We start from the raw sequence: 27,188 nt of genomic DNA on the forward strand, positions 1-27,188 counted from the left end.
TTGGGCTGGCCCCCCAACACCAACCACTTGTGGGTGCTCCTGCTGAGCTGGGCACAAACCCCACAACCAGCGCCTCTGGTTCTGGAGGCCCCTGGAGTGCCTGACTAGGGTTTCTCTTTTTTTTTTTTTAAAGATTTATTTATTTATTTATGATAGACACGGGGGGGGGGGGGCAGAGACACAGGAGGAGGGAGAAGCAGGCTCCATGCCAGGAGCCCGAAGTGGGACTCGATCCTGGAACTCCAGGATTGTGCCCTGGGCCAAAGGCAGGCGCTAAACTGCTGAGCCACCCAGGGATCCCTGGGTTTCTCTTTCTTCTTAAAGGTGGTTTCAGCTGGGAGGGGCCAGCCTGGCTTAAGGGACAGATGTGCCAAGAACAGGGGCATCCTCCGCTCCCCTCTGGCCTGACCCCTCCACCTCCCCGGGGTGTCTTGCCAACAGCTCAGCTCAGCCCCCTGCCCACAGCTCTGCCTCACGCCCCCTCCTGCAGGGACGCACTGCCCTCCCCAGGGCTCCGGCCCCAACCTGCTCCACTGGCTCTGCCGCGGCCACCCGGCCCTTGAGGGACCGGCTAGTGGAGAGGATGTCCCAGCCCCTTCCAGCCTGGCCATGGGCAGAGGCCCCCTCAGGACTCACCCTGTGGGCAGGGCAGAGGGAGCTGGGGAGGAGCCGGATTCCTGGGGGAGCCACAGGCAGCCTACCTGTATGCGTGTGCATACAGACACGTGCGCCCGGGCACACACAGGCAAGTGTGCACCCCCCACCTGACTCCCCGCTGCGTCCCTGAGGCCCCAGAGTAAGCTCGGGAAGGTTTTGTCCCTCTGCCTGATGGCCCCCGCCGGCGTCTCCGCCTCTCGTGGCGGCTCCGAGGCCCTGACGTCTGCCCTTCACACCCCGTGCCACCCGGTGGCCGCCACCAGGCTATTTTAGGTGCTCGGGGCCGCCCTCCCCCAGGCTCTGCTACTGGCCACCTGCCGCCGCCTGTCCGCCTGGAATGCCGCCTGGCAGTTGGCCGGGGTGGGGGTGGGGACGGCCGGTTATAAGGCCGGGCGCCCCGGGAAGGCAGCCGTCCCTTCGCAGCCCGCCTCGTCCCGGCACCATGTCCACCCACCGCCTCGTGATGGTTCGGCACGGCGAGAGCACCTGGAACCAGGAGAACCGCTTCTGCGGCTGGTTCGACGCCGAGCTGAGCGAGAAGGGGGCCCAGGAGGCTGCAAGGGGGGCCCAGGCCATCAAGGACGCCAAGATGGAGTTTGACATCTGCTACACGTCCGTGCTGAAGAGGGCCATCCGCACCCTCTGGACCATCCTGGACGGCACGGACCAGATGTGGCTGCCCGTGGTGCGCACCTGGCGCCTCAACGAGCGCCACTACGGGGGCCTCACCGGCCTCAACAAGGCGGAGACGGCCGCCAAGCACGGGGAGGAGCAGGTGAAGATCTGGAGGCGCTCCTTCGACATCCCGCCACCCCCCATGGATGAGAAGCACCCCTACTACGGCTCCATCAGCAAGGTGAGCTGCCCAGGGCTCCAGGGGAGGGTCCAGGGGCAGCGCCCGGGGAAGGGCGCCCAGGGCCGCGGGAGGCACTGGCTATCTGGGGAGGGAACAGCAGTGTGGATGCCCCCAGGAGCGCCGGTACGCGGGCCTGAAGCCCGGGGAGTTGCCCACTTGCGAGAGCCTGAAGGACACCATCGCGCGGGCCCTCCCCTTCTGGAACGAGGAGATCGCCCCCCAGATCAAGGCTGGCAAGCGAGTGCTCATCGCGGCCCATGGGAACAGCCTGCGGGGCATTGTCAAGCACCTGGAAGGTGAGGCCACCCTCCCGCGGGGCGGGGGCGAGCATGCAAATCCTCATTTCAGCCAAGTGCGCCCTGGCCTGCAGCTCTGCAGACACCAGCACGCATGGGAGGGGTTCACACGGTCAGTGGGTAGGACCGAGAGACCATTCTTTAAAAACACTTTGTAAACTTGTTTCGCTTGTGTATGTCCTGGGACACTGGAAAATGAGTGTCGCGCCGAAGGCTGTGGATGAAAGGGCCCAGGCCCTGTGTAGGGCCTGGGAGGCCTGGGAATGGCCTGGCCTCCCGGACACAAGCCTGGGCAAGCCGCGGGAGGGCCCTGCCCAAGGACACCCAGCCCGGGGAAAGGCGGGGCCGTCTGGTCCACATCCATTTGTTGTGTGACCCTGGTCAAGTCACTTCACTTGCTGGGGCTCAAGCACCTTCTATGGGGTGGCGGGACTGCTCCCAGGACTGCCTATGCCCATCCCTAGGACCCCAGCTCACACCCACACCAGGCAAAGGTAAGACCAGTGAAACCTGGAGTGCAGGTGTGGAGCATTCCTGACCCCTGGCCCTCACTGGGTTCCCACTAAGGAGCACTGGGGGGTGGGTGGGGGACTATACCCTCCCAGCACGGCACACTCCTCCTCCGGGCTTCCTGTGAACGCACTCTACATTGCACAGATGCTCAGGACAGTCTAAGCATCGGAAAGGCCTTGCAACTTGTTGGGACTGTGGGAAGTGGAAGGAGGCAGGTAGGGTGGGGAGCACCAAACCTCCTGCTCTAGGGGTCGACAGGTTGCTGGCCAGAGCAGACAGGTGGCTCCCCGCCAACGGCCTGGCCAGCCCCAGTCCACCTCCCCACAACCACCTTGTGGCCGTCCCTTCCAGGGATAGGTCTGGGAGAGAAGCAAAGAGGCCAGCGACAGTCTCCCACTGTCCGCAGACCTGGGGGGTGGGGTGTCGGAACTGCAAAGGTCGAGCTGCTATTCCAGGCCAGGGGCTGCGGAGGCAGGCAGGGTCAGGTTTCCCCAGGAAACCGTGCCCTTTCCACCCACAGGGCCTCCCCTCCTGGCCACAGGAGGCCCTTCTCGGTGTCCCCTCCACAACCAGCTGTCAGGAGCACCCTTGCTCTGGATAGCCAGAACTTAGGAAGCTCTAAATACCCAACATCCATCAATCTGGCCAGAAGAGACTGATGTCAAGCCGAGGGCCCAGGTCCCAGTGGCTCCAGTTTGGGGGCACGAGGTCCTGGTTTACCACAACTTTCTGCAAGCCACTTGGGTCTCTCATTTCTGGCTGGACCTTCTTCAGCCCCATCTGCACTGTGGCCAGCTGCTGGGGGCGGGAGGGCTGCTGCCTGGCGGACTGGGCTCTGTGGCCCAGAAAGGTCACAGGGCCTGCTTCACGTGAGGGCGGGCAGCTGCCTGGCAGACTGAGGACTGTGTTCCCCGGCCCAGGGATGTCCGACCAGGCCATCATGGAGCTGAACCTACCCACGGGGATCCCCATCGTGTATGAGCTGGACCAGGCGCTGAAGCCCACCAAGCCTATGCGGTTCCTGGGTGACGAGGAAACCGTGCGGAAGGCCATGGAGGCTGTGGCCGCCCAGGGCAAGGCTAAGTGAAGGGTGGGCTTCTGGCAATAAAGGCACCTCCTCCTACCACCTGGAGTCCCATGTGACCGACCCCAGCATGCCCAGCTCCCAAAGCTTTGAGCTTGGGGTTCCACAAACCTGGCCCAAGGGTGCTTGGCCCCTGCTGCCCACCTCCATTAGGTGTGAGGGCCCCAGGAACCAAGGGCAGGGGTCTGGTCCCCAATCTGCGCTATCAGGTAAGTTCTGAGAGGCCCTCTATGGTGATGCCAAAAACTGAATGGCCACCTGGTAACCCTGATCTAGAACCAGGGTGCCTGGGGTGACCCAGCTCTGCCCAGGCAGCAGGGACAGCAACCATGGCCAGTTACCCCCAGATGGGGTGTCCTCTGCTGTCCCTGCAGCCCCAGGGTGAGGGGCAGGGTGCAGGGGTACCAAGCACCACCTCCTGAGAACAAGCCCACAGCAGCCTCAAAGCCTGCAACATGGGACCTGAAACCCCCACAGCTTGGGGGTGGTGGGGAGGAAACAAGATGGGCCACCTGCCAGCATCCAGGCCCAGTGGTCATCTTAGAGTGGCCTTCAGCCCAGGTGCTTCCACTTGGCACCTGCCAGGGCACACAAGGAATGGCCCTGCTGACATTCATGGGGTGCCAGGCACCTCACTCGATGCATACAAGTGCTGCCCTGTGTGGGCAGAGGGTCCCCATGGCATTCAGGAGACTGAAATGCAAGAGGCGGACTTCAGTCACATCTTTACTTTTATGCCTCTCCCAGGAGACCACGGTGGGCCCCAGGTCCGAGGGCGCAGCGTGCACACACACACACACCCCAGACACCCGGGAAGGGATTGGTTTCTACACGGGGGTATTCGGGTCACAAGAGGGCAGTGCTCACTCCAAAAGCAGACATGAATGGGCCAGGACAGACAGGGTGAGACAGCAGGCACAGGCTGCTCTGGTTTCTGAGGCAGAGTCAGGGGAGCGCACACACCAGGGCCAGTAGAAGAGGGCGTGCCACATGGAAGGACACGTTTGCTGATCCTATGCACAGATCGGGGCTTAGTTATTTATCCTGTCCGCACTGCTCACTGTCTGCCACGCAGGCAGGGGGACAGAACTGGGAGCACAGGGCAGGGTCCGGAAAGATCACCTACTGCTGCCCAAACTGTCACGACCCACTGAGACTTTGGTCCTAAACTCTCAGTTCACTGAAGCTGAGCCTCGCTAACAGCTGTAGTCAGCACCCTTTAGAGCCAGGAAAAGGAAAAGGCAAATACCCCTGCGCAGACCGCCCGGCGTGGCAGTGCTGTCCCCCTCAGGCAGAGGCCACGGAAGGGCTGGCCATGGGCAGGGTGTGGCTCCATGTCCTCTGTGGGGTCAAAGGCCAGGCTGGGAGAGCCTGGGAGCTGCGAGACCAAGTGTGGGAATCACAGGATATTGCTGCATCTAGGGTGACAAGAGGCTGAGCACCCAAGTCTGAGGGAGCCCAAGGGCTTGTCTTGTTTGGCGGCGGGGGGGGGGGGGGTCCCATTCCTGGAGGAGCACGGTGTGGCTCTTGTGCCGGGCACGCCACCTCTCCCAGAAGTAAGGAAAGCACATCTGGGTGGGGAAAGGAAGGACGGCCTTGCTGCAGCCAGCAGTGGAGGGTCCTCACTCAATGAGCTCCACGTAGTTGGCAGGAAACATGCCAAAGTGGCCATCTGGCCCGTAGCCACGCCACCAGCCCTCATCGATCACCTCGATGCCTGTGATGAGGTTCTCGGGGTCAAAGGAGATCTCAGTGTCGTCGGCTGTGGGAAGGGGAGTCTGCACTGGGGCTGGTGGTCGGGTGCCGGCCACTACCCCTGGGGCCCCCCACTTCCACACGAGCAGCCTGTTTCCTGAGGCTCCACCCAGGACCACTGGGGGCCCCGTGTCCAGGTCACCCACCTCTCTGGTCACTTGCACTTGCAGGCTCTAGCACAATGCTGGCACCTGGGATTCACGCCAACACATGCTGGGTGGCTGCCCAGAGCACCAGGGGGAGGCCTGGGCTGTGCGGGCCGTCCACCCCATCCTCCCCTCCCCTTTCTATCGCCCTGAAGGAGCCTCTGAAGCCTGTCCCTTGACAGTGTAGCGGTCCCTTGACCGCAGCACGTTACCTGCCTGGTAGTCGTACAGGGCCCGGGCACACAGCCCCTTCCCGCGCAGCCCCGGGTAGGAGTCCACATGCTCAGAACCGGCATCCTGCTGCAGCACCTGCCCCCCGAAGGAGAGAAGGGAAATCTGGGGTCCTAGTTACAGGCTCACTGGCTGCTGCTGCCCACCCCCCATGACCTCCCACAGTACTGCAAGGGACTGCCCCAAGTTACACGAGATAATCCGCATGTAGGGAGCTACTGAAAAGTCAGGCATCCCGTGACTAGCGTGGCTGAGAGAGCATTTCTGGGTACGTGACCCCTTCACAGCCAGGCCCTGCTGTGGGGAACTCACCACTGGGGGCTCCTCATAGAGAGTCTCCTGCTCCGGGGGCTCCTCGTACACAGCCTCCTCTTCCGCCTGCACCACACATGGCGGACCGCTGGACACGGGCTCCTCATGGATATCTGCACAGGAGGATGCAGCCCACTCTGAGCCCGGGAAGGGGATCGCACACCCTTCCTCCCTCCCACTTCCCATCCCCAGCCCCCCAGGGGCGGCCAAATGCCTTGCCTGCCCTGGGCCTGGAGGAGGCCTGGGTGGGCTCCGGGCTGCGATGGGTCTCTGGCTGGGTGAGCTGTTTCTGCAGGAAGGGGCTCCGCAGCTTCCCTGCAAACCAAAGGTAAATGCACCTGCACTGGAGGAGGAGAAGATCTGCATCCTGCAGTGGGACAATGGCTGTCGCACAGGAGGATGGGGGGGCACACAGCAGCTGAAGCGCCAGCGGCGTGCACACCTCAGACACCCAGGGCACAGCGTGGGAGAGGGCAGCAGTGTGGTCCTGCGTTGTGCGTGCTGCACCACGGGTTAATAGGGCCGGGCTGGAGGGTCTCCCCTCTGAAGCCACACATGGCCCTTGCTTTCCAGGTCTCTGCAGGATGAGGCTATGGGCAGGAAAGGGACACCTGAGGCCCAGGCTCCCCTCCAGAAGCCACTCTAAGGAGTGCAAGCTCTCCTTGCTCACTTGCCTGTCTGACGTGTCACTACCTCTGGGGGCCCCACACTGGGATCCTAGGCTCTCGCTCGGCCTGCCCCCACCTCACGGTGAGGTGCAGAGGGAAGACTCACCTGGCTGGGGGCTGGAGATAGAAGTGGTGGACATGGCCCTCTCCTTCTGCTTAAAGATCTCCCGCGGGTGTGCTGGCTGACTGACCGGCTCCTGTGGGGAGTGCATGTGGACCCAGCGGTGAGGGGTCCCGGATATGTGGGAGGGGCTCACGGGCCTCGTCCACACTGGCCGCTTCTGCCCTTCACTCTCCACTGCCACCTCCTGTGTACCCACAGGTCCCAGCTGGCTGCAGGACCTTCTCAGCGGCCCCCTCCCTAGGCCTGCTGGGCTGGGGCCCCGGCATATCAGGGACCCCTCAGGGTGGGAGCACCCACATCTCACCTGCTCTATGTTCCTTGAAGCCACTTCCTGCTGCTCACTCCTGCTGGGGGAGCAGAGGGAGGTGCTGCAGCCCAGCTGCAGCCCATGTGAGACCCTCCCTCTGCCCTCCCTCTGGGGCCTCACCTCTGGGGTCCCTCACTGGCCTGTGCCTCTTGATAGCGCTGCTCCCGGAGGGCTGCCTCCCGCAGCTCCCGTTCCCGGCGCTCCTGCTCCAGTCGCTGCCGCTCCTCCTCTGCCCGCCGCTTCTCTTCCAGCCTGCGATTCTCCTCCTCCTTCTGCAGGGAGAGCCGACCCCGCCTGCCCCACTCAGCAGTTGCACAGCAAGCAGGCGAGCCTCCCTTCCTGCCCCCCCACCCCATGCAAGTGTGGCCTGTGCAGAAGCGTGCTCAAGCGCAGCCACTAATGAGGACACGTGTTCTTTATCATGAGAAACACAGGGACGGCAAGGAAGACACCCTGACACCTGGCACGCATGATCTCCTTGAGGGCTGGCTGTGCTCGACGCACCCGCACAGCACTCACCTCTGCTTTGGCCCAGAAGCTGTCTTTGCCGACCCTTTTGATCTCAGAGATGGCGTTGGTCTTCTGGTACACAGAGCCCTGTGGACGACAGAGGATCCGCTACAGGACCGTCTGCGGGAGCACAGAACGTGAACAATAGTTGTGGGGACCGTGCCTAGCAGTGGCAGTGACACCTGGCCCGGGGCCTCTTCACCAAGATGGCCTGAAGGCCCCAGGAACCACTGGGCAATGCCAAGGGGGTTTTTGGCTGCACTAGGCCCCAATGGATAGAAGCCAAGGAGGTTCTGAGGCTGGCTGCTTCTAGGAGCTGGTCCACTAGCCTCAGACAGCTGGTCACCGTGCCAGTGTCCAGGGAGACTCCACAGACTGCAGCGCTGCTTCGGGGAACTGGGCTCCCCATAACCAGGATGTCTGGTGTCTACCCACAGCTGGAAGGGGCCTGACCATCCAGCACTTAAAGCTCCCCCATGGTGCCCACCATCCAGGGCCGTTCAGGACAGGCTGGACTGTCCTGCAGAGCCTCTGACCACACAAAACAGGTGTAAGAGGCTCCAGAATAGCCAGTGGAACCAGCAGGCAGGGTAGAGGGCTGCTCCTCACGCCCACTAGCACCTGCCTACTAGGAGGCAGCTCCGGCTTCTCTCTGGCCTAGGCTCACCATCTGCACCTAGATCTGCCTCCAGGACCGGAAGCCCTTGAGGGATAAGACACGCTTGGCCCTGGGCAGCACTCACCACTGGGGCCTGAGGGCCTATGTCCTGGAAACGACCACTCTCCTTGTGGAAGGCATAGTTGGCTCCTGAGGCCCTGGCCACTTTCTGCATGATGCACTCAGGCTCCACGTCCTCCTCAGCCCTCGCGTTGATGGTTACATGCGCCCCCTGCAGCAGGACAGCACCTAGGTGTTGCAGCTCCAGGAGAGGACAGGACGCAGCCCCAAGTCTGCAGAGCGCAGACAACTGCTGCCTGGGGTTCGAGGTCAGGAGACCCTGCTGGGGCCCTAGGCACGCTCTCCACAAGACCGACAAACTACCTTGAGGCAGAGAGCCTGTTCTCACCCCAGCACCTTGCCCCTTCCCAAGCTGATTCCCCAGGGCTGTGTGTTCGCTGCTGGAGGCCCAGGCAGGAAATAGTCCTGATTAACGAAATCAACAAATTAACGAAAAGCCAACTTAAAAAAGGATCTGGAAATGCAATTTCTGCAAAGAGCAAACCACTTATTTCTTCTTCCTTTTTTTTTTTTTTTGTCTTATTTATTCAAGTAATCTCTACACTCAACCTGGGACTTGAACTCAGGACCCTGAGATCGAGAGTCGCTCACTCCTCACACGGAGCCAGCTGGGCGCCCCAGGCACCAATTTCTTTTCTTTTCTTTTTTTTTTTTTCAGGCACCAATTTCTTATTGAGAAGTCAGACCCATGACCTCACTCCCTGCTGGTAAACATCCAACAGCTTGGGATCCTCTTTCAGCTCCCAGATGGAGAAACTGAGGCATGTCTGAAAAAGCGTCAGCAGACTAGAAATCAAAGTCCTAGATCTTTCTGCCAGTAACCAAAGAAATGCAGGTTATCTGACAAGCAAACAACAAAGGCTTCTGGAACTAAACGAGGTTCCGCTGCGAGGACTGATGTAAATACACACGTAGGTTGGCTACAAACAGGGTACAGGGAAATGTGCCCGCTGAGGGGGCTGGGCACCTGCACCCTTCCTGCTCCTCCAAATCCTGACAACACGGCTGAATAAACCCTCACAAAACCAACGGAACCCAAGACCTCGCTCCAGATTGGCCTTCCCTGTGCTTGAAAAGGACAATCGCCTGTTCCTCCCCGCTGCTAACACCAGCTTGCTGGTCGCTCTGGCCACAGCATGGCCCTCTGGGTGCTGGCCAAGCAGGAGCGCAGCAGCCTCTGCTCATGTCCTCAAGTCCAAAGAGAGCATCGGGGAGTGGGACCCACTTCCGGTTCTGGCTGTGATTCGCGCTCACGCCCGCCCAAGATCGCAGGAGCCTGGAGACCTGTGTGAGGCCTTCAGGGTGCAGCCCTCACCTTCAGAAAGCTGGCCATGGTGCTGACGTGGTTGGCGCACGCTCCCTTCCGCACATCGTTCACACCTTCGCCTGTCTGCAACATGACACACCCGGCGTGACCTGCCAACTTCCCACCGCCCTGCCTCCCTAGGGACCCAGCAGAGGGACAACTGTGACCCTACAGCAGACCATACGGTAAGCCCCACATCCTTCAAGTCAAGGAGGTTCTTGAGTGCAGGATGACTGCCAGCTTCCACTGGTGGGGGTGGGGGGTTGCCTCAGAACCTCCTGGTCTCCCCAGGCCCTTCGCTCCCTCAGGACGACCCCCTGAAGGGGACAAATGTGTGGGTGTCCTGAACTGTACTGCTGGTTGTGGGAGTGGTTCTGGGCTAGCAGTGCTCCCGCTGTCGTCTGGGGCACAAGGACTTCATCCACCACCTCTGAGCTGCCCCAAAGACAGGTCCTCCTCCGCTCCCACCACGGAAGGCAAAGGAGGAAAGCAGGAAAGGGAGCTTTTCGGGGTCACGCCTGGATGAGAACTCAGAGGCCCCCGGGTTCCACATACCCAGTTGATGAGGACAAACTTGGGCAGGCCAGAGTTGGGGTCCTTCACCCTGCAGAAGGCGTACATCACCTTCCCGCTGTTGAGCTCCTCCACCATCTCCTCCAGGCCCCCCTCTGCAGTGGGCACAGGGAGGGTCAGAGGGTCCCACACCTGCTGCCTGCCCTGGCACAGTGCCCCCCAGGAGAGGAAATCCAATCTGCCTCGGAACCAGGGCTCAGTGCTGCCTGCAGAATCAGACTCCTCATCCTGCCCCCACTAAGTTGCTGCACAGGATCTGTGTCTGTAACAAGCACCTCAGGTGAGATGTTCCACATGCCAACCTAAAAACCATTAGTATAAAACCCAGACAGCTTCAGAAACAAAAATGCAACAAATGTTGACAGTCATGCAACAAAGTGGGCATGAAGCTTCCAAACAGAGGGTCTCTGCAACCATCTTCCTGCTGCCTGGACCCCACAAAGGGCCCTGAGCAGATGGGACCAGTCTGCAGTTGTGCTCAGGCTCAGCTCTCAGACCCTCCACGTAAAGATAAGGGAGTGATGGGCGCACAGGAGTGGGCCCTCTTCAGCTGTTCTTATCAGCACCCCCAAACCCACCCAGGCTATAAGGAGCTGGATCGAGTAATGTAGCTGGAGGGCCCCTACGGGCTTGGGGCAGTGCTGAGCCCCTACCCTGGGCTCTCACAGCAGAGCCCTGTGAGTACCCCTGGGGTGCTGGCAAGAAACACAGGGGCCTGAGACCTCCTTCTAAGCAGATGACCAGCAGGGAGTGAGAGGCAGGTTTTCTAGCCCAGTCAGAACCACTGAGCAGCCAGTGGAGGAGGTACTGGTGAGCACTCGCTGAGTAACAGAGCTGCATGTAGCTCCAACACCGACACTGTGGTGGGGAGCGGTCCTAGCAGCCTCGCCACGTGCTGGGACACCTCTGTGCCTGCAGTCTCCTTGCATTAGCTGTGATGGCCAAGGCTGCCAGGGAGCACCAATGCGTACAACCCGCCCCCCGCCGCCTTCACTGGGACATACTCACCCCCTGTGCCAGCCACACGGATGTCATTGCTGTTACCCTCATAGGTAAAGAGAGCCCTGAAACAAAACAAACAAGCTCTGTGGCCTTTGCCACACCTGCCAGGAGCTGAGCGTGACAGCCACATGGGCCCCACCAGACCCCACGGGCCTCCCAGGTACGAGAACTGGAGAAGACAGAGAATTCCCATGCCTTCCGGAACCAAAGCACCCCAGCAGGTGAGGCAGGAAATGGGAGTGCGCACACTGGACATCTGGGAAGGCAGCCCAACACACACCCAACACCACAGCCTGGTGCCTGTGTGCTCTGCCTCCCGAAAGCCTGAGGAGTTGGTGCAGCAGGTCTCTCTGGGCTTGGGACTCTCCTGGAAAACCCAGAAGCCATATGGGCCATGACTCAGCACGAAGTCAGTCTCCTCATGGGACAGACTTCATGGTTGGGAAAACTCTTTCTGGAGGAGCCTTAAGTCTTCACAGGTGACCCTGGGCTGCACCTAAGAACTCTGGGAAAGATTCATGCCTATGAACCGGGCCCGAGGTGTTCAGGAAATACAGCAAATTTTATTACGTCTAGGGCATGGAAAGTTGCTTGACCAGCACAGAGGTGACCCATGGAAAACTTTCTGGAAGAGGTGGCTTATCCACAGTCCACACAGGACCCAACCATCAATAGCCGCAGTTCAGCTCCAGGTGGCGCTGGCAGACGGAGGGTGGAGGGGGTGGGGTGCTGACCCAGCAGACAGCAGGTCAGAGGCAGAACCTGGACTAGCGGGTCATCCCCCCATGCTCTGAGCACAGGCCTGCCCAGGCCGGCCAGACAGGGGCCACGGGGTAAAGAGCGTGATAGGAACCGGGACGCCTGGTTGGCTCTGTTGGTGGAGCGTGCGACGCTTGATCTCGGGTTGTGGCTTTATGCCCCATGTTGGGTGTAGATATCACTTAAAAATAAAACCTTAAAAAAAAAAGAATCTGATAGGAATGAAATCAGCCTCCACTCAGCATCCCCAAGGCCTTGCTAAGGCCACCAGGCAGAGCTCCGAGTGTCAGAAAGTGGGAAGAAAGGAGCCCCAGGCCTAGCCGGTCTGCCTGGCAGGGGGACAGGCCTCCGAGGAGGAGACACACACTAGAAGGAACACGCCAACAGGGAAAAAATATGGGAGGTGCTGGACGTCCAGACTCTGGGGGCCGGAGTCCTGGCCAGCCTTCCTGCTGGAGGAAAGAAGCCTGTATATCTCGAAGCCACCCAGCCCTGGCTGCAGAAGATGGGGACGCTGGACAAGCTGCAGGGAGCAGAGATACTTCCTACTTCCAAGGGGCCCATGCCTGCTGCCTGCCCTCTATCTTCACTCCCCTCCACTCTGGGCTCCAGCCTAACCCACTTTCTGGAATGCTACTGGCTCAGAGGTTCATTCCCACATTCAACAGACTTCCGTCCATCTTTCAAATCACCGTGGACAAGTGGTGTGCTCACCTGGGCACAGCACACGGAGCATGGTGCACCAAGCACCTGGTAACGCAAGCAACCCTTCCTAAAACACGTACTGAGAACCTACCGCTTGCTGGTCCCTGGCATGAGGCTTCCAATAAACCCCAACAGGCCGGGACCATGAAGCTTACTTTCTAACAGGAGACAAAAAAGAAACCCATCCAGACTAACACCCTGTCAGGCAGCAAAGTAGGTGCAGGAGGTAAACTCACATGCCTCAGTCTAGAACAACCTCGGGAACCAAAGCAAAGACCTGTGATGCAGAGCTGATATGCGCTTGTTCCCCACCCTCCCTAGCTTCAGGCCCCCAACCGGCATAACCTGCTCTGCACCCACCAAGCCAGAGCCCACCTTGTCTTGCTGGTATCCTCTGCCCCATGTTCTGTACCCCTCTAGGTCACTGTCCATGCGAGCCCTGAGGGCACACAGCAGCCTTGCGCTGGGGACAGAGAGGGCCCAGCCTGTGGCGAGGAGAGCAGCGTCTGGCATGTATCTAGGGAAAGTCGCACAGGGCGCCAGGAGTCAAGTAAGGCCTCTCCAAGAAGGCAGTGTGGGGAGACCCCCAGGGTGATGTGGAAGGGTGCTCTAGAATGGGGAAGCAGCAAGAGTGAGAGGGCTCTGAGGAGGAAGCAGCTCACAAGTTTGAGGAAGAGAAAGAAGGCCACGGTGGTGGCAAACAGGTGTGGCCCCAGTGTGGTAAGTGGGAGGGGTGGCCAGAGGGGTCAGGAGCTGGCCACACAGCACCTAGGAGCCCAGGCAAGAGGTCTGAGCTTTATTCCACGTGAAAGAGGAAGCCACTGAAATTCAAGCAGTAACCTGTCTATATACTTGTTCAGTGGATAAGTGGGGACAGGCCACACATTCTCTGTTGGGATGTTTAAGGCTGTGATAATGATGAGGGAAGCCAGGGTCTGTGCCACTGCGTGTATGACCTGCAGTGCTGCAGGAGGCTGGCTGGTCAGATGGAGGTGGGGGGCTCTGACTGGGCGAGGGGACAAAGGGAAGGTAGGGTGGCAGCAGATAGCTGTGAGACGCAGCCCAAGGAATAGCTAGAAACGTGGGAGGCCTGGACTGCCCACTGGGCTGTGGGACCTCCTCCCCAAACCAGTGATGGTCCCTAAGAGTGAAGACTCCCGAAGGAAGGCAGTAGGAGGCCTAGGACTCCGTCAGGTAAGTTAGCAATGGCTATGCTGGACAAGAAAGGGGACGTGAAACAGCAACACCCTAAGCGAGCGGGACTGGAGAGGGACAAACAACACTCCCAGGTTCCAAAGTCAGGTGGCCTCACGTGGATGTGAAATGGGGCACCCAGCGCGGCGGTATGGTGGTTTGGAGGAACAGCAGGGTTCTCTGAGAATGGGAGAGGCAGGACGGGGGTGAGGGTGGTGACACTTGGAAACTCATAGAAAAATGAGAGCCTGATGTGTGCGCGAACTCCCTACAGCATCGTGGGAAGGAGGCGGCACTGAAGCCCTTCCCAACGTGTTCCCCACGAGCTGCTGGCTCCCCGGCAACACCGCGCAGAAGGCCCCCCCGGGGTCCCCTGTGTCCGTAGACCCAGCTAGCCGGTGCTGCGGCGAGCGCGTGTCCCCAGGCCTCGGTGCTGGCTGCAGGGCTCCGCGGCTCTGCCACCCTGAGAGGGACCTGCCCCTGCCCCGGGAAGACGCTCCTTCACAGCCGGTCACCCTTGGTCATCACACTCAGCGTCTTTCTTAGGAAATGCTCACAACTGGTCAGCGAAACTGAAGGCCACCGGGAACGCAGCGGAGGGCCCCGCGCAGCCAGCGGGGCCTGCAGGACCCACAGCCGCCCAGGGCCACCGCACACCGACCGCCCGGGAGGGCGCCGGGGTATACGGGGGACGGGGCGGCCGCGCAGGGCTCACGCCGGAAGGGCTGTTCTGGAAGGAGGGAGACTGAAGCCCACAGGCCCGGAAACCCGGAGCCCCACGCACACCCCTGAGCTCCCGGGCGGCCCGGCGCGGCTTCCATCCCTCGCGGAGGGCTGCGCAGAGCCCCTCGGTGCGGGGGTGTCCTGGGCGGGGCCCCCGGCGGGGAGCGCGGCCGGGGCGCGGCGGGGCCGGGGCCGGGGCGCGGCGGGGGCCCCCACCCCCACCCAGCGGACGGCGGGACCGCGGTGCGGCGGCTCACCTGCGGCCCCCGGGCCCCCCCAACCCCCCCGGGGCCCACCAGTCAGTCGGGGACTTCTCGGTGACCACCCTCACGTAGGCCTCCTGCAGCGCCGGCCCGTTCCGGCTCAGGTTCGCAGCCATCGCCGGCCCCGCGCTCCCCTCGCTACCGCCACCGCCGCCGCTTCCGGGCCCCGCCTACCCCCGCGACCGGAAGCGGAAGCAGGGTGGAACGGCCCTAGGGGAGTGGGCGGGGCCCGGCGCTCCGGGTAGGCTGAGCCGAGGAGCGCGGCGCGGCCCGCCGCGAGTTTGCCTAGTGCTGTCGCAGTGGGCGCCGCGGCCTGGGAACGCGGCTCAGCACCCCAGGCCCTCGCTCCGTGAACGAGGCGCGCGCGCACCGGGGGCACCGGCGGGAACGAGCGCCGCGTGCGGGCCACGGCTTCCTGGGCCTCTGAGCCTCCCCCCCGCCCCTCCCCGCAGGCCCGCGCCCTGGCCCCAGGCTGCCCGGTGCGCCCCGGGGGCCCCCACGCAGGACCGCCCAGGACCCCGCAGGCCAGCGCGCCCCCGTTTCTTGCGAGATCAATCAGCGAAGCGGAGCCTCGGGGCGCCTCCGGGCAGGACCTGCCGAGGTCGGGGTGTCGGCGTCCAGCTGTGCAGACGCGGGCCTGTCACCGCCATCTGGGCGCGTGGGTCACGGGCTCTGTGCGCCCTTGACGTTCGACTGACGGACAGTGGGGGCCGGGAACCCTGCACCCTTCAGGCCCTGCCGCCTGCAGCCCCTCCCGCCCGCAGTCCGCCCTGGGTCTGCCCTCCTGCAGGAGCCGGGTCTCCCCCTTCTCCAGGAATTGCAGGCCTCCCAGCTCCCCCCATCTTTCATTTGTTTATTCTTCGCTAACTCGTCCTCTGTTCTAGTTTTTCCCTCAGGACCCCTTCAGGTGACTTTCTGCTCCTTCCCAGCCGCTCCCGCGGCTCCAAATCCAGGGACGTTCAGCCCTCGGCCTTACTGTTCAGTCTTCTTCTTTTTTGGCTCCAGTGCATCTTTGTTTTTTTTCTTCTTTCTCTGGAACTGGTCTCTATTTAATCACTGCCTAGTTACCAGTTGCTTAGTTCCCCTGGCTGCCAGGCCCCAGCCTAGGGACCCTGGACCCCTGGGAGGTCAACATATTAGCCAACTTGGGGAGAACCCACATTGCCTGAATCAGGCTGTGCAGGCCGAAGAGACAGGTCTCTTGGTTCTGGAAATAGATGAGCTGGGTGTGGTAAGCAGGTGCATCCACGATGGTGAGGGAAAAGCAGGGAGACCCAGGCTCCATGTAGAGAAGGCTCTTAGTGGGGTCCCTGGTGTGGGAGGGTGGGGGCACCAGGGTTTTGCTTTCTGCTCCAGGATGTGGGAGCTTGTTTCCACCTAACAGGCCAGAAGAGGTCTCTCTGGACAGGTAAACCTGGAGCAGAGACTGGCTATGGGGTGGGGAGCATGGCTGTGGAAGATCCAGGAAGAAGTGCTTTGGGCGGAGGGAACAAGATGTGTCGGGGCTCTGAGGTGCGGGGGAGCCAGTCTAATGATGGGCTGATGATGGAGAACAGGGAGAGGGAGAGGAGGGAAGCTGGGTCCCAGGGGACCCTGTAAGTCAGGAAAGGACTTTGCATTTTATTCCAGGTATAATAGAATCCCAGGGAGAAGGGGGCTCTAATTAGAGAGCATTGTGATCTGGTGATATTTTAAAGGGGTCCCTCTGGTTGCTCTGTAGATGCTTCCATGCTTGATCCTCCAAGTGTGGCTTGTCTATGTTCCTGTTTCCTCAACCTATCACTCTTTTTGGTCAGCTACTCAGTTTGAGAATGTGAGATGTCCCCAGAGGTCACCCCAGACTCCTCTGTCTTCTCCTTAACTGATTCCCTACTCTCCAATGAGGGTCCACGTGTTCTTCTTGCACGTGGGTGCACACACAGCTGCTTTACTCCTGGTGGGTTCAGATGGCAGATCTTGGGCACAAAACCGGAGCCAGAGCCAGTGTCCTCTGCACTCTAAGGCAGCTGACCATGTCCTAAAGGCATCCAGGCCAAGTGTGGAGGGAGGATCTTGCCAACAGACTCCCTTTGGCGCCTGCCATGTAGATAGAACTAACAGCGTGAAGAAACAGACCACTACTGCTCAGTCATAAAAAAAGAAGGAAATCCTGTGATTTGCAACACCACGGATAGACCTAGAGGGTCAGTGAGTCAGACAGAGAAAGACAAATAATATGATTTTGCTCATATGTGGAATTTAGGAGAATGAACCAACCAACAAAACAAAACAGAGACAGACTCAGAAATAGAGAACAGACTGGTGGTTGCCAGAGGGAAAGGGGTGGAGGGGTGGGCGATTAAACAGGTGAAGGATAGGAAGGGGTACAAACTGCCAGTCGTGAATGTCACGGGGATGAAAAGTACAGCAGAGGGAATATCGTCAATAATGTGTGTGGTCACTTTGTGCGGTAACTCGTGGTGAGCATTGAGTAATGCACAGAATTGTCCAATCACTGTGTTGTACACCTGAAACCAATATCACACTCTAGATGAAGGATAGTTCAGTTAAAAAATATACATTATCCCCTTGTGAGACATATAGTAACACTGTGTATACACAGTTTTCATAGAAACAATGTACTGAATCAAAACAAGAAAAAACCCTGACAAGCACAGTGTTTGCGTCCATGTGGGCTCCTCTCACAGAGCACCACAGTAAACAATGGAAATTTAGTTTTCACAGGACTGGAGGCGAGAAGGCCAAGATGAAAGGGCTAGTAGTTTCGGTGTCTGGTGAGAGCCTGCTCTCTAGTTAATAGATGCCTGTCTTTCGTGGAGTCCTCACCTGGTGGAAGGGGGTGAGGGGGCTCTGTGGGGTCTCGTTCAAAAGGGCACTAATCCCCCTCATGGAAAAAAAAATCTCCTTCACGAGGGCTCCACCCTTCTGACCTAAAAGTCCCAGCTCCTAGTATCATCACTTCAGGGACTGGGATTTCAGTGTTGAAATTTCGGGGGACACAGTCATTCAGGTCATTGCAACCATTAAGTGGGGATTGCTGCTGATGCAAAGCCTTCATCAAAAGGAGTGTCCATTAGCAGAAAAAACATTTTCTGTTAGCCACCGGGATGACATCTTTCCGCTCCAGCAACACATGGCTGCACTCCTACAGAGTTAGAGAAGTGGGACAATTGCTCTTCCTGTCCTAAACAGAAAACCTTACACTACATGGTAAGTGGAACCCAGTAAACAAATACCTGATTAAAACTACACCGCCACCTTCCTAGTGGAGTCCCTATGATGATGTAAGCGGAGAGTAAGAAGTCAATGGCAGGGAGGTGGGCGAGCTGCCTTCCTGACCCTGGCTGGGGACTCTGGCCCTGGGGCAGGGGGGTACCTGCAGGGCATTAAAGTCTCGGCTCTGAGGGGTGGCCCATGGCAAGGACAAAGCATCCTCCTGCAGCAGGAGGATTGCTCTCCTGACACCCCAACTGTTTACAGAGGCCATGCTTGCTGTGAGTGTCTCAGGCTCGCGCAGCCCCACAGCCACCCCAGCAGCCATGCCTCCATCCCCATCCTGGCTTTGGGAGCTGGTGGGCCCTTTGGCCTCTGGTCATTCCTGGCTTTCCTGTGCTCTGGCCAGGCTGCGATTATTCCTGAGAACAAACTCAGAGGCAAGGCTGGTCCAAGCCCCAGAGGGCACTTCTTTCATTTCTTCACATGAATAGAGGGACGGAGGCAGCTGGTGCCTGTGTTTGTGCTACTGAGAGGTCTATGCTCCGATGACAGTGACTGTTTCCCTAGGGGTCCAGGGTGTGAAATGGTCACAAGCTAGCTTACGTGAATTGTGCCGTTCACTTCCCAGGAACACCCATATTCATCTTGCCAGTCCTCAGTGATGCTTCCCTGACTCCATTTACCTCAATGCTCCCTGTGGCTCCCTGACGGCCCCAGGGCCCCAGTTTGGGAACAGCCATGTGAGAGAGCGTCCCCAAGTGCCATGCCAGCAACCAGAATGTGCTGTGAGCCCTCCGGGGCCTAGTGTGGGCAGAGCTGCTCCCTCTGCCTGTGGAGTCTTCCTCCCTGTCCATGCTTCTCCACCCTGTGGCCTCCTCAGTGGGCTACCAGAAGGCACACAGCATGCTTTCTTTTTCTAATTCTCTTTCCCTTCCTTCCACAGCTTGCACACTGTAATCATGGAATCAATGCTTGCCTAAAGCCTTGATAGCATTAGGAAGTGATTAGGAGGGCTAGCCAGCAGTGACAACCTGCTCCTATGAGCAGCCCCAGGCACCATTATGGGGGGGCAGGGGGCAGGCGGGGGCAGCGGAGGTGAAAGGCAGGCTCCGAGGGGCCAGCTCTATCATTGCCCCCCAAAGCGGAGCCCGGCCCAGCCCCTGCATTTGGAAGAAGGCCTGTTGCAGATAGTCTGTGGGCCTCTCTGCGGGGCGTTGAGAGGGGGCCTGGGACAAGCAGGGAGGGTAGGGACGGAAGGAGACATTTTTCAGTGAACTCAAGAAATTGCTGTCTGGTCTGATAGTTTTTATGGATTCTCTATAGCTGTTTGGTTTTGTGACTGATAAAATCTGTCAACAGAGAGAAACTGGTGTGATGGGGATGACGAGGCCAGCAGACTGGCCAAGAAGAATGATAGGTACTTCTGTCACCAGCAGGCAGCACCACCTGGCACTAGGCTGCTGTCCCAGGGAATGGCAGCCATATCCTCCATTTGTCACAGGACCAGCCTTTACTCAGCACTGCTGGGGAGGAAGCATGTGTCACAGTGAGAATGGCCAGTGGAGAACAGAGGCAGAGGACAAGGAGGGGGTGGTGAGGGCCCATGGTGACCTCGAGGCTCTTTCTCAGCACCACCTCTCCCTGGGTACGAGGGACAGACCTCAGGCAGAGAGATCTGCAGACCAGTCCCCCAAGCACGTCTCTGCCCCCTCCTTCTTTTTAAAGATTTTATTTATTCATTTGACACACAGAGAGAGAGAGAGAGAGACAGAGAGAGAAGAGAGGGAGTGCAAGCAGGGGGAATGGCAGGGAACTACAGAGGGAGAAGCAGATTCCCCACTGAGCAGGGAGCCTGACGTGGAACCAGATCCCAGGACCCTGAGATCGTGACCTGAGCCGAAGGCAGACGCCTCACCCACTGAGCCCCCCCCCCCAGGTGCCCCTTGCTGTTTTCTGGCCCCCGAAGAGACTCAGTCTTGACTTGCAAAGACAGAAGCCTGCCCATCCTCGGGCATTTGCAGTGAGGTGGTGTGGAATCCATGGCATTGACATCATGCTCAGCTGTGAGCTGCTAAGACTGCTGGACATGTGCATCCCAGCATTTTGATCCCTTGTCAGGATATTTTGACCCTGTGCCACATTCTTGGAACTCCCGGGTCTTCCCAGAGCCTGACAAAGGACCAGATCTCAGCACCATCCAGCAAACCCAGATACCTGTGGTCGGGGTCAATAGTTATCTGACTGAGCACACACATCATACCCCCAGGTGGGTTTTTGGATCTGCTGTCCAGTTGCTAACCTAGGACTTGCCTTGGAAACACGTGTCTGAGCATGGGTGACACAGGAGCTGCAGGCAGCACAGTGAATTTTAAAATAAGGCTTTGACCTTAGAAACCTGTTCTTGGGGCTGACCTGAGGCCTGGAAGGCATGACATGCAGGCGAGTTCCCTGGGGGAGAGAGTCTGGGGGTGTGCAGAGTCAGGCCTGAGGAGCAGCACCGCAGGGACCCATCCCAGGGGTCTGGTGGGTACGTGGAGGAGTTCAGGCTTCCAAGGTGATAATGCACAGCGTGGCCTCTGAAGGGCTGGCTGCATTCTCTCCGCTCCGTCTCTTCAGCACAGCGTACAGGCTGGGGGACATTTTCAATGGACTCAGAAAGGTCACCAGCCCCCCGGGTCATAAGCTGTAGTGCTTGAAAGGCTCAGCATGGCACCCGCAGTCTCAACGCCAACCTGGGCCTAGATATTCCCTCTCTGAGGGATTTGTCTCTAAAATGTGAAAATGCCCCACCATACTGTGCTTTGTGATGCTTGGCTGCAAGGTATGAGGTGACCACTGTCTGAAGTGGCAAAGCCAAACGCATAAACTTCCCAGGGACTATGGTGATGATGGCATTCTTCCCATCTGGTAAGATTTATCTTCTTGCTTAAGTGAAGACCAAAGGGATAGCAAAACAAAACAAAACAAAACAAAACACAAAAATGTAAAAGCCAATCCTCACCATGGTGAGGAAGAGAATGGGGCCCGTGGAATCCTAATGATAGCCTTCTGGTAACAGAGGGTCCTCCATGGGGACCCCACAAAGGGATCAGACCAAGGCTCACACTGCTGCCAGTTTTGCTAAGAAGTGATGTGAACCTCAGGAAACTCTCTGGAAAGCGTCAGCAGTGAACTTGTGCTATAATTTGAGAGTTTCTGGAGGAAAGCAACCTCCTGTGATCCCCAGGTCCAAGGTCTGGAGGCTTCCTTCCAAACTCTGCAGACCTTTCCTTCTCTGCCCCCTGCCCTTGCTCATCCAGCACGACGTCCATGGCTGTTCTGGGAGTGGACCAGCCTTGGAACCCACTTAGAGAAGACCATTTAGAGACCCTCAATTTTCCTCCATCTGTGAGGGTTCAAGGAGAATAACTCCTCTCTTGCCCTTCTCCCAGGGAACCTGATCTCAAACCTCAGAGCTCGAAGGGCAACCCTGAGAACCTGTTGCATCAGAAACGGAAGAGTGAAGGCCAGTCACTCAGCAGGGATCATGTCACTCATGAAGAACATGTTGAAAGTTTGCTGTTCTGAAAGCTTCCTGGAAGAAAAAAAAGTAGACATAAATGTCAGCTATCGCTTAGGGTGATGAGTGAATTATGTTTTAATTTATCCTTAATAAAAGTCTGCTCTGCTCCGCTCCCTGTGTTCTGGTCTGTGAATGGCTCACACTTGGACCTACTGGAGGTTCCATGTAGGAACACAACCCAAATCTCTCTAGGTTTCACAATTTTGCTCTTGCTTCTAAAAAGACTGTCATCTCTGATGGAGCGTTATGTGTTTTATGTCCTGGCATTCTATTGGCTGCTTCTCAGTGTGAGGGGAGAGCGGCAGCACTCAGGGTTAGAGAGAATGCCCAGTAGGAGCCACAGGGCAAGGCCCCCACTTCCCAGGGAGGCTGAACTGAGAACCCAGGTCCAAGGTCTGGAAGCTTCCTTCCAAACTCTGTAGGCCTGTAAAGGCCCCATCTGGCCTTTGAGTGTAGGCCTTTAGTGTTCCCAATTCCCACGGAGGCTCACGGCCTAAGCCGAGCCTTCCCAAGACGGGGCTCTTCAGCAGATGGGATGGGAGGTAAGCCTGCACAGTCTGCCTTGGACACCCCAAATGCACTGAGTTCTAAAAGGCAAAAAGCTCATGGTGAGGGGCAAGGTTGAGGCTCCTGTCTGGCACAGTAGTGAGTGATGCTACCCTTAGTGAGGCTGGAAAGGGGACACGTGGGGCACTGTACCCCCAGGAGATCGGTAGTGGGTCCAGTGGCGGAGCTGTTTCTGTGAAGCTAGGGAGGCTGGAGATCATAACCGTGTCTGCTGATTTGGCATCAGGAAGCGCAGTGGCTGAGAGTGGCTCAGCATCTGGGGCAGCTTCTCTCTCTCTCTAAATAGGCTTCATGTCTCATGTGGGCTTGAACTTATGACCCTGAGATCAAGGGTCACCTGCTCTACTGACTGAGCCAGCCAGGTGCCCAGGGGCCAGCCTCTCCCGCACAGTGTTTCTGTGCCCATGCTCTCACTAGTCCGTGGTACCCAAAAGGAAAGAGGGGGTGGCACTATTACCCGAACTGTTCACTTCCTTCTTGTGAGAGTGGAGAACACACCGAATGCAGAAGAGATGGTGCTGCTTCTTGTCGAACACTTGGGGCTGATGAGTGAGGGAAATAAAGGGTGGTGGTCATAGTGGAAGTGAGTGTGGCCAGGGGTTTCCTGGTTGCTCAGTTGACTAGCTGCTGTGGGAGCTGCTTCTGTGGCAGAGCTGCTCCCTTCCTCTGGCCCCGATCTATAACATGGGGGCATGGGGCTGGGGACAGGTGCACAGAGACCCCTGGGGGCTAGTTCCAGGCTGTCCAGCACCAGGCCACAGGCTTTGGAGCCTGGCCACTGGGAGTATCCTCGCCACCCTGGGCAGGTGTGGGGCAGGCACTGGCACAGGGCCAGTGAGCCTGGGCATTTATCCTTGTGCTCAGAACAAGACCTGGTGCCAGGAGAATGTAAGTAAAAGAGATTTGTCATCAGAGGAGGCAATGAAGAAAATCATGTTTGGTAGGCCTAAAAAATCTCCTAATAAGTGTTAAATAAATACAAACAGTTTTGTTAAATAAATACAAACAGTTTAAACTCTAGTCAATTAAAATCTCTGTCATTCAGGAAAACTCAGTGAGGGAAATAATGAGATCTATAAAGATTTCAAGAAAAATATGTTGGAAAAACAGCATTTCATTTTAACCTCTTCAGACGGAAGAGAAGAAATAAACCAAGAGATTCAGTGGAGATGTTCTTGGAAAGACCCAGCAATCCCTGCTGGCCCCGGGCCCCATCCACTGAGATGCAGCTCAGCTCCCAGGACCACTGCACCTTTTTCGCCACGGCGTCCATGCAGGTGACCACCTGGGAGGATGAGTCTCTGCCTGTACCTGCGTCACCAACCCTGGCCAGGCCCCACGCTCTAGTGCATGGCGTTGTGCCTGCCAGATGGGCCACAATTCTTTACTTCTGGGTCGGGTGATTGCTGTTTAGAGTATTGGCAGTGAGGCTCTGTCAGTAGCAACAACACACTGCTGACTTCTGAGCCTCAATCAGCAAACCGACCTCAGCGGTGTTTCCTGCCTCCACCGGCCTTGGCCTCACCCTCATATATCTGAGCAGACACAGCCTCATCTCATGCTACTAACCTCAGACTTTAGTCCGGAGTTGTCTTGCCATCATTCTCCTGAGTTCATTCCTGGTTGACCATTGATGCTGGTGGGCTCACAGGCACTACTATTTTAGGGTTCAGTTGCAGCAGCTGGTGAGTTGCCCAGGAGGGCGAGCTGCTTCTACCACCTTCTCCGTCGTCAGAGTAGGAGGATATGTTCACGAGAGGGACGGGGGTCTGAGGGCATGCACACGCTGTGAGAACCTGCTTCATCAAGAAGCGGCACCTTGGGATGGGGCCCCAGGGGCAACCAGATACGACACACACTTCTCTCTGCTGGCCTTGTAGGTGTGACCTCCTCTGGCAGCAGAGGGCCAGTGGGGCTGAGGTCCCAGGGCAGGCAACTGAAGGGTAAGTGCCCTGGGTCAGCTGCAGCCATGAGACTGCCAGGTGGGCCTGGGTCCGGGGAGCCCTCCACGAATAGAGCAAGTCTTCCCTTCAATACCCATCTGAACTGTTCTGCTTGATGTTCCAGGCGTCACAGAAATTTGCTCTGCCCACGGACTGGCTGAGCAGTGCCAGATACGGCTGCTCCAGGGCCTAGTTCCCTGCTCTGCTGAAAGCCACTGTCTTTGGCCACACACCATGCATCTCTGTGGCCTGGTCCTAGGCCCCACTCACCAAGAAGGAAGTGGAAACTTGGAGCATTGCAGTCCAATGCTATCTGTCCAGAGTCACAGGGAGAGAGAAGAGTGCTCAGTGAAGAGCAGGGCGGGCATGCTGCATGCCTCTACCTCTTCTGACACCCTCTGTACCATGGGACGTGCAGCACATCCCTGGGCTCTGAGGGGGAGATAAGGACATCTGAGCCCGTCTTCCGAGGGGAGGGTGAACTCCAGAGTATGAGCTTCATGCACGAACCTGGCTGACTGCATTCCTCCTTCCATGTTTCGGCCTGAAACAGACCTCTCTCATGAGCCCACCTTGTGTCTCTGGGCATGTGGACCATGCTAGTAACCCCCACCTCTCCGGTCATCCCCCAGCACCCCAAATATAGTTAGCCACGGGGAGTGTTTGCACCACAGAAGCCAGCAAGCATGAAACTGAGGGCCACGTTTCACCCCACGGGGTTGGTTTTCAAACACGTACCCCAACTCCACCACGGGGGAGTGCTCGGCATCCAGTGTGTCTAAATGCCTGATGCATGCGTGCTCAGCGCTCAGGAAGCAGCAGTACGGTTGTCAGGGCCACGGTGGACTTGGGGAAGTAAGGTCATGGGAGGTGCCAGAGGACACATTCAGATGTGCAGTGTGCCTCCCGACTCTTGTGCGGGGGTCACATCGTCTGCGATGCCACATGAATGAATGAGCCCCTGGGTGGAAGGTCTGGAGAGGCCGTGGGAAGCACAGGGGGCAGGAGAAGCTGGCAGCACCAGCTGAGTCTCTGACACCCCCGGCCCACTGGGCTTCTCCCCAGCACAGGCTGTCCCCTGGCCTGAGAACACACGTCCCTCTTGATTGGGGTGCTGAATGAGCACTAAGACCGAGCATGCCCTGAAAGGCCAGAAGTGGTCTCCACTGAGACACTCCAACCAAGGAGTTTCAAATGCCAACTGGCATTTCCAAGAAGCACAGTATGATTCGAAAGCAACCATTCCACTCGAGCATTGCACTTCTGTGCCTGCCCAGGGTGGTTGGAAGACAGGTCTGAGTCCCAGTTCTATGACTCGGAGGTCTTTGGGCCTCAGCATAACCATCTGGTTTGTTGTGATGACAGCACTTGCTACATAATTTGCAACATGAAAATGTAGGAGCTCTTGTTCAGTAATTATTAAGAATTTTAGGCTGGTGACTGCACAGCATTAATCCAGGGGCAGGACTCATCACAAGGGCCCATTACCTGTAGTAATGAAATGTATGGGTGTGGCTGTCACAGGGAGGTGGGATACAGCTCAGGCAAGGCACTAATCATTCCCAGCCTCCTGTCCCACAGGTTTGTGTAGAAAGTTAAACGAGATGGTACATGTTTAGCAAGTGCCTGGCATGTTCCAAGCACTCAGTATGAGTTAACTGCCATTGATACTGCAAATTCCTCATAAAGTGAATAAATGCCTGGATGAGCACTGTTGTGCAGTGAGCTTACATTTGATTGCCAGAAATGGAATTACAGGGTCTCTATGGGTATGACTCATTTTTTTTTATAAGTAGTTCTCCAAAAAGGAATGTTTTTGGCAAATTATTCTCTAAAAGGGGTCATCTGTCACCCTAGGACTCCAAAGCAGGTGAGTCACAAGTTGCGATCTGTGTTATAAAAAGTTGTGGCTGCAACGTGGCTGGAGCGGGAGGCCCTGTAGAGCTGGCTCAAGTTAATGCCTCTGTGGGATGGACACGAAAGCAGGAGCAGGACTTGGATGGCAGGGCAGAAGTTAGGACCCATGGGACTTGAGGACTGCACGCCACCCCCACCCCATCCCCCACCCGTGAAAGTAAGAGGGAGGGGCCGCGTGGGCAGCTAGGGGGCGGTGGTGTCATTGCCTAGGGACCCGCACATGGTGCGGCGGTTAGCAGGGCTGATTTGAACTTGCGGTTTGGAACATGCAGGCTGATGAGATCTGTAAACGGGGAACTGGTTGGAATCAGTTTGGACGTGAGGACGACGTGGGACCCGCAGATCCAGGTCGTGGAAGTCACCGGGCCATTGGGAACTTCCCTGAAAGAAAGCCTTAGAGGAAGACACAGAGCTGTCTTTGCGGGGGTGTGCCCTGACCAAGGAAGGCCTCGCTCGGTGACTGCATGTCAGGGTCAAGTAGGCGACCGCTCAGCTCAGGTGCTTTGGAGTGTTAACCCTAGCATTGAGTTACGGGTGCGCCTTCACCACACAGGGAACGGCCACGTTTGACGCTGTGAGAGAAGCGAGATACAGAGTACAGCACAGCTAGTTTTCGGCAGGTGGACGATCTGGACATGCCTCCTTCCACCGTCGTGCAGGCTCCGGACGCTGGCGATCTCACGAGGACTGCCGGCTAACCGCCGTGACCCAGGCCCGCCAACCCGTGCCCATCCCCGGCACCGCCACCCGCCGCCGTCCCTGCTCCGCCCCCAGGGCTGCCCGCGCTGGGGAGCGTGCGAGTCCCTTTCTGCACCGGCAAATTCCCACGTGTCCCCGGGCCCCAGCTCCAATCTCCAGGCCTCTGGCAGCGCTGCAGAGACCTCGACGAGGGCGAGCGCTCCTGGCTCGGGGACTCCCCCCCCACCCCCGGGCCGCCCCGCACTCCTGGGGACTCCTGGGCAGGACCCCAGGCTCCGCAGGCGAGAGGCCCCACCCACCGCCCACCTGCCCCCGCCCCCTGACTCCCGCCTACCAGGCCCCACCCCCGGTTCCCCATCGCCCACCCGCCCCACATGGCCCCGCCTTCTGCCCTCCAGGCCCCGCCCACCTGGCCCGCCTGGCCCCGCCTTCCAGGCCCTCGCCCATCTGACCGCAGGCCCCCCTAGGCCCCGCCCCCACGTGACGCGAGCCCCACGTGACGCCGGCGCTGCGCCTGCCCTTTTAAGGCGGCTCCGCGGCGGCTGCGCGGGGTCCTTCCCG

General features: G+C 58.4%; 2 protein-coding genes and 2 long non-coding RNA genes across 7 annotated transcripts; 2 read left to right on the forward strand and 2 right to left on the reverse strand.

Annotated features, from left to right (window-relative positions):
- The first annotated feature begins 991 nt into the window (after positions 1 to 991).
- PGAM2 (phosphoglycerate mutase 2) lies at positions 992 to 3,448 on the forward strand. Its single transcript, XM_038559590.1, has 3 exons — positions 992 to 1,513; positions 1,629 to 1,809; positions 3,243 to 3,448. The coding sequence occupies exons 1-3, from the start codon at positions 995 to 997 to the stop codon at positions 3,407 to 3,409; spliced, it is 867 nt and encodes a 288-aa protein (XP_038415518.1). The 5' UTR covers positions 992 to 994; the 3' UTR covers positions 3,410 to 3,448.
- Positions 3,449 to 4,114: 666 nt separating this feature from the next.
- On the reverse strand, positions 4,115 to 14,911 carry DBNL (drebrin like). 4 transcript variants are annotated; one of them, XM_038559587.1, is made up of 13 exons: positions 14,757 to 14,911; positions 11,086 to 11,141; positions 10,060 to 10,172; positions 9,514 to 9,588; positions 8,203 to 8,349; positions 7,469 to 7,546; positions 7,070 to 7,221; positions 6,947 to 6,986; positions 6,625 to 6,715; positions 6,070 to 6,165; positions 5,851 to 5,963; positions 5,520 to 5,616; positions 4,115 to 5,168 (listed from the first exon to the last, which is right to left on the reverse strand). In XM_038559587.1, the coding sequence occupies exons 1-13, from the start codon at positions 14,837 to 14,839 to the stop codon at positions 5,029 to 5,031; spliced, it is 1,281 nt and encodes a 426-aa protein (XP_038415515.1). In that variant the 5' UTR covers positions 14,840 to 14,911; the 3' UTR covers positions 4,115 to 5,028. The 4 variants fall into 4 exon arrangements, with proteins under 4 accessions (XP_038415515.1, XP_038415514.1, XP_038415517.1 ...); XM_038559586.1 differs by having other exon boundaries at positions 6,947 to 6,989; XM_038559589.1 differs by having other exon boundaries at positions 6,947 to 6,989; positions 14,792 to 14,896.
- LOC119869516 lies at positions 7,034 to 21,612 on the forward strand. Its single transcript, XR_005371295.1, has 2 exons — positions 7,034 to 9,689; positions 21,371 to 21,612. It is a non-coding gene; the product is annotated as an uncharacterized LOC119869516 (long non-coding RNA).
- Positions 19,836 to 26,834, reverse strand: LOC111095007. Its single transcript, XR_005371296.1, has 4 exons — positions 26,149 to 26,834; positions 23,638 to 25,974; positions 22,526 to 22,610; positions 19,836 to 21,513 (listed from the first exon to the last, which is right to left on the reverse strand). It is a non-coding gene; the product is annotated as an uncharacterized LOC111095007 (long non-coding RNA).
- Positions 26,835 to 27,188: the final 354 nt, after the last annotated feature.

The sequence above is a fragment of the Canis lupus genome, chromosome 16, assembly GCF_011100685.1.
Source record: "Canis lupus familiaris isolate Mischka breed German Shepherd chromosome 16, alternate assembly UU_Cfam_GSD_1.0, whole genome shotgun sequence".
In the NCBI taxonomy this organism is placed as follows: domain Eukaryota; kingdom Metazoa; phylum Chordata; class Mammalia; order Carnivora; family Canidae; genus Canis; species Canis lupus.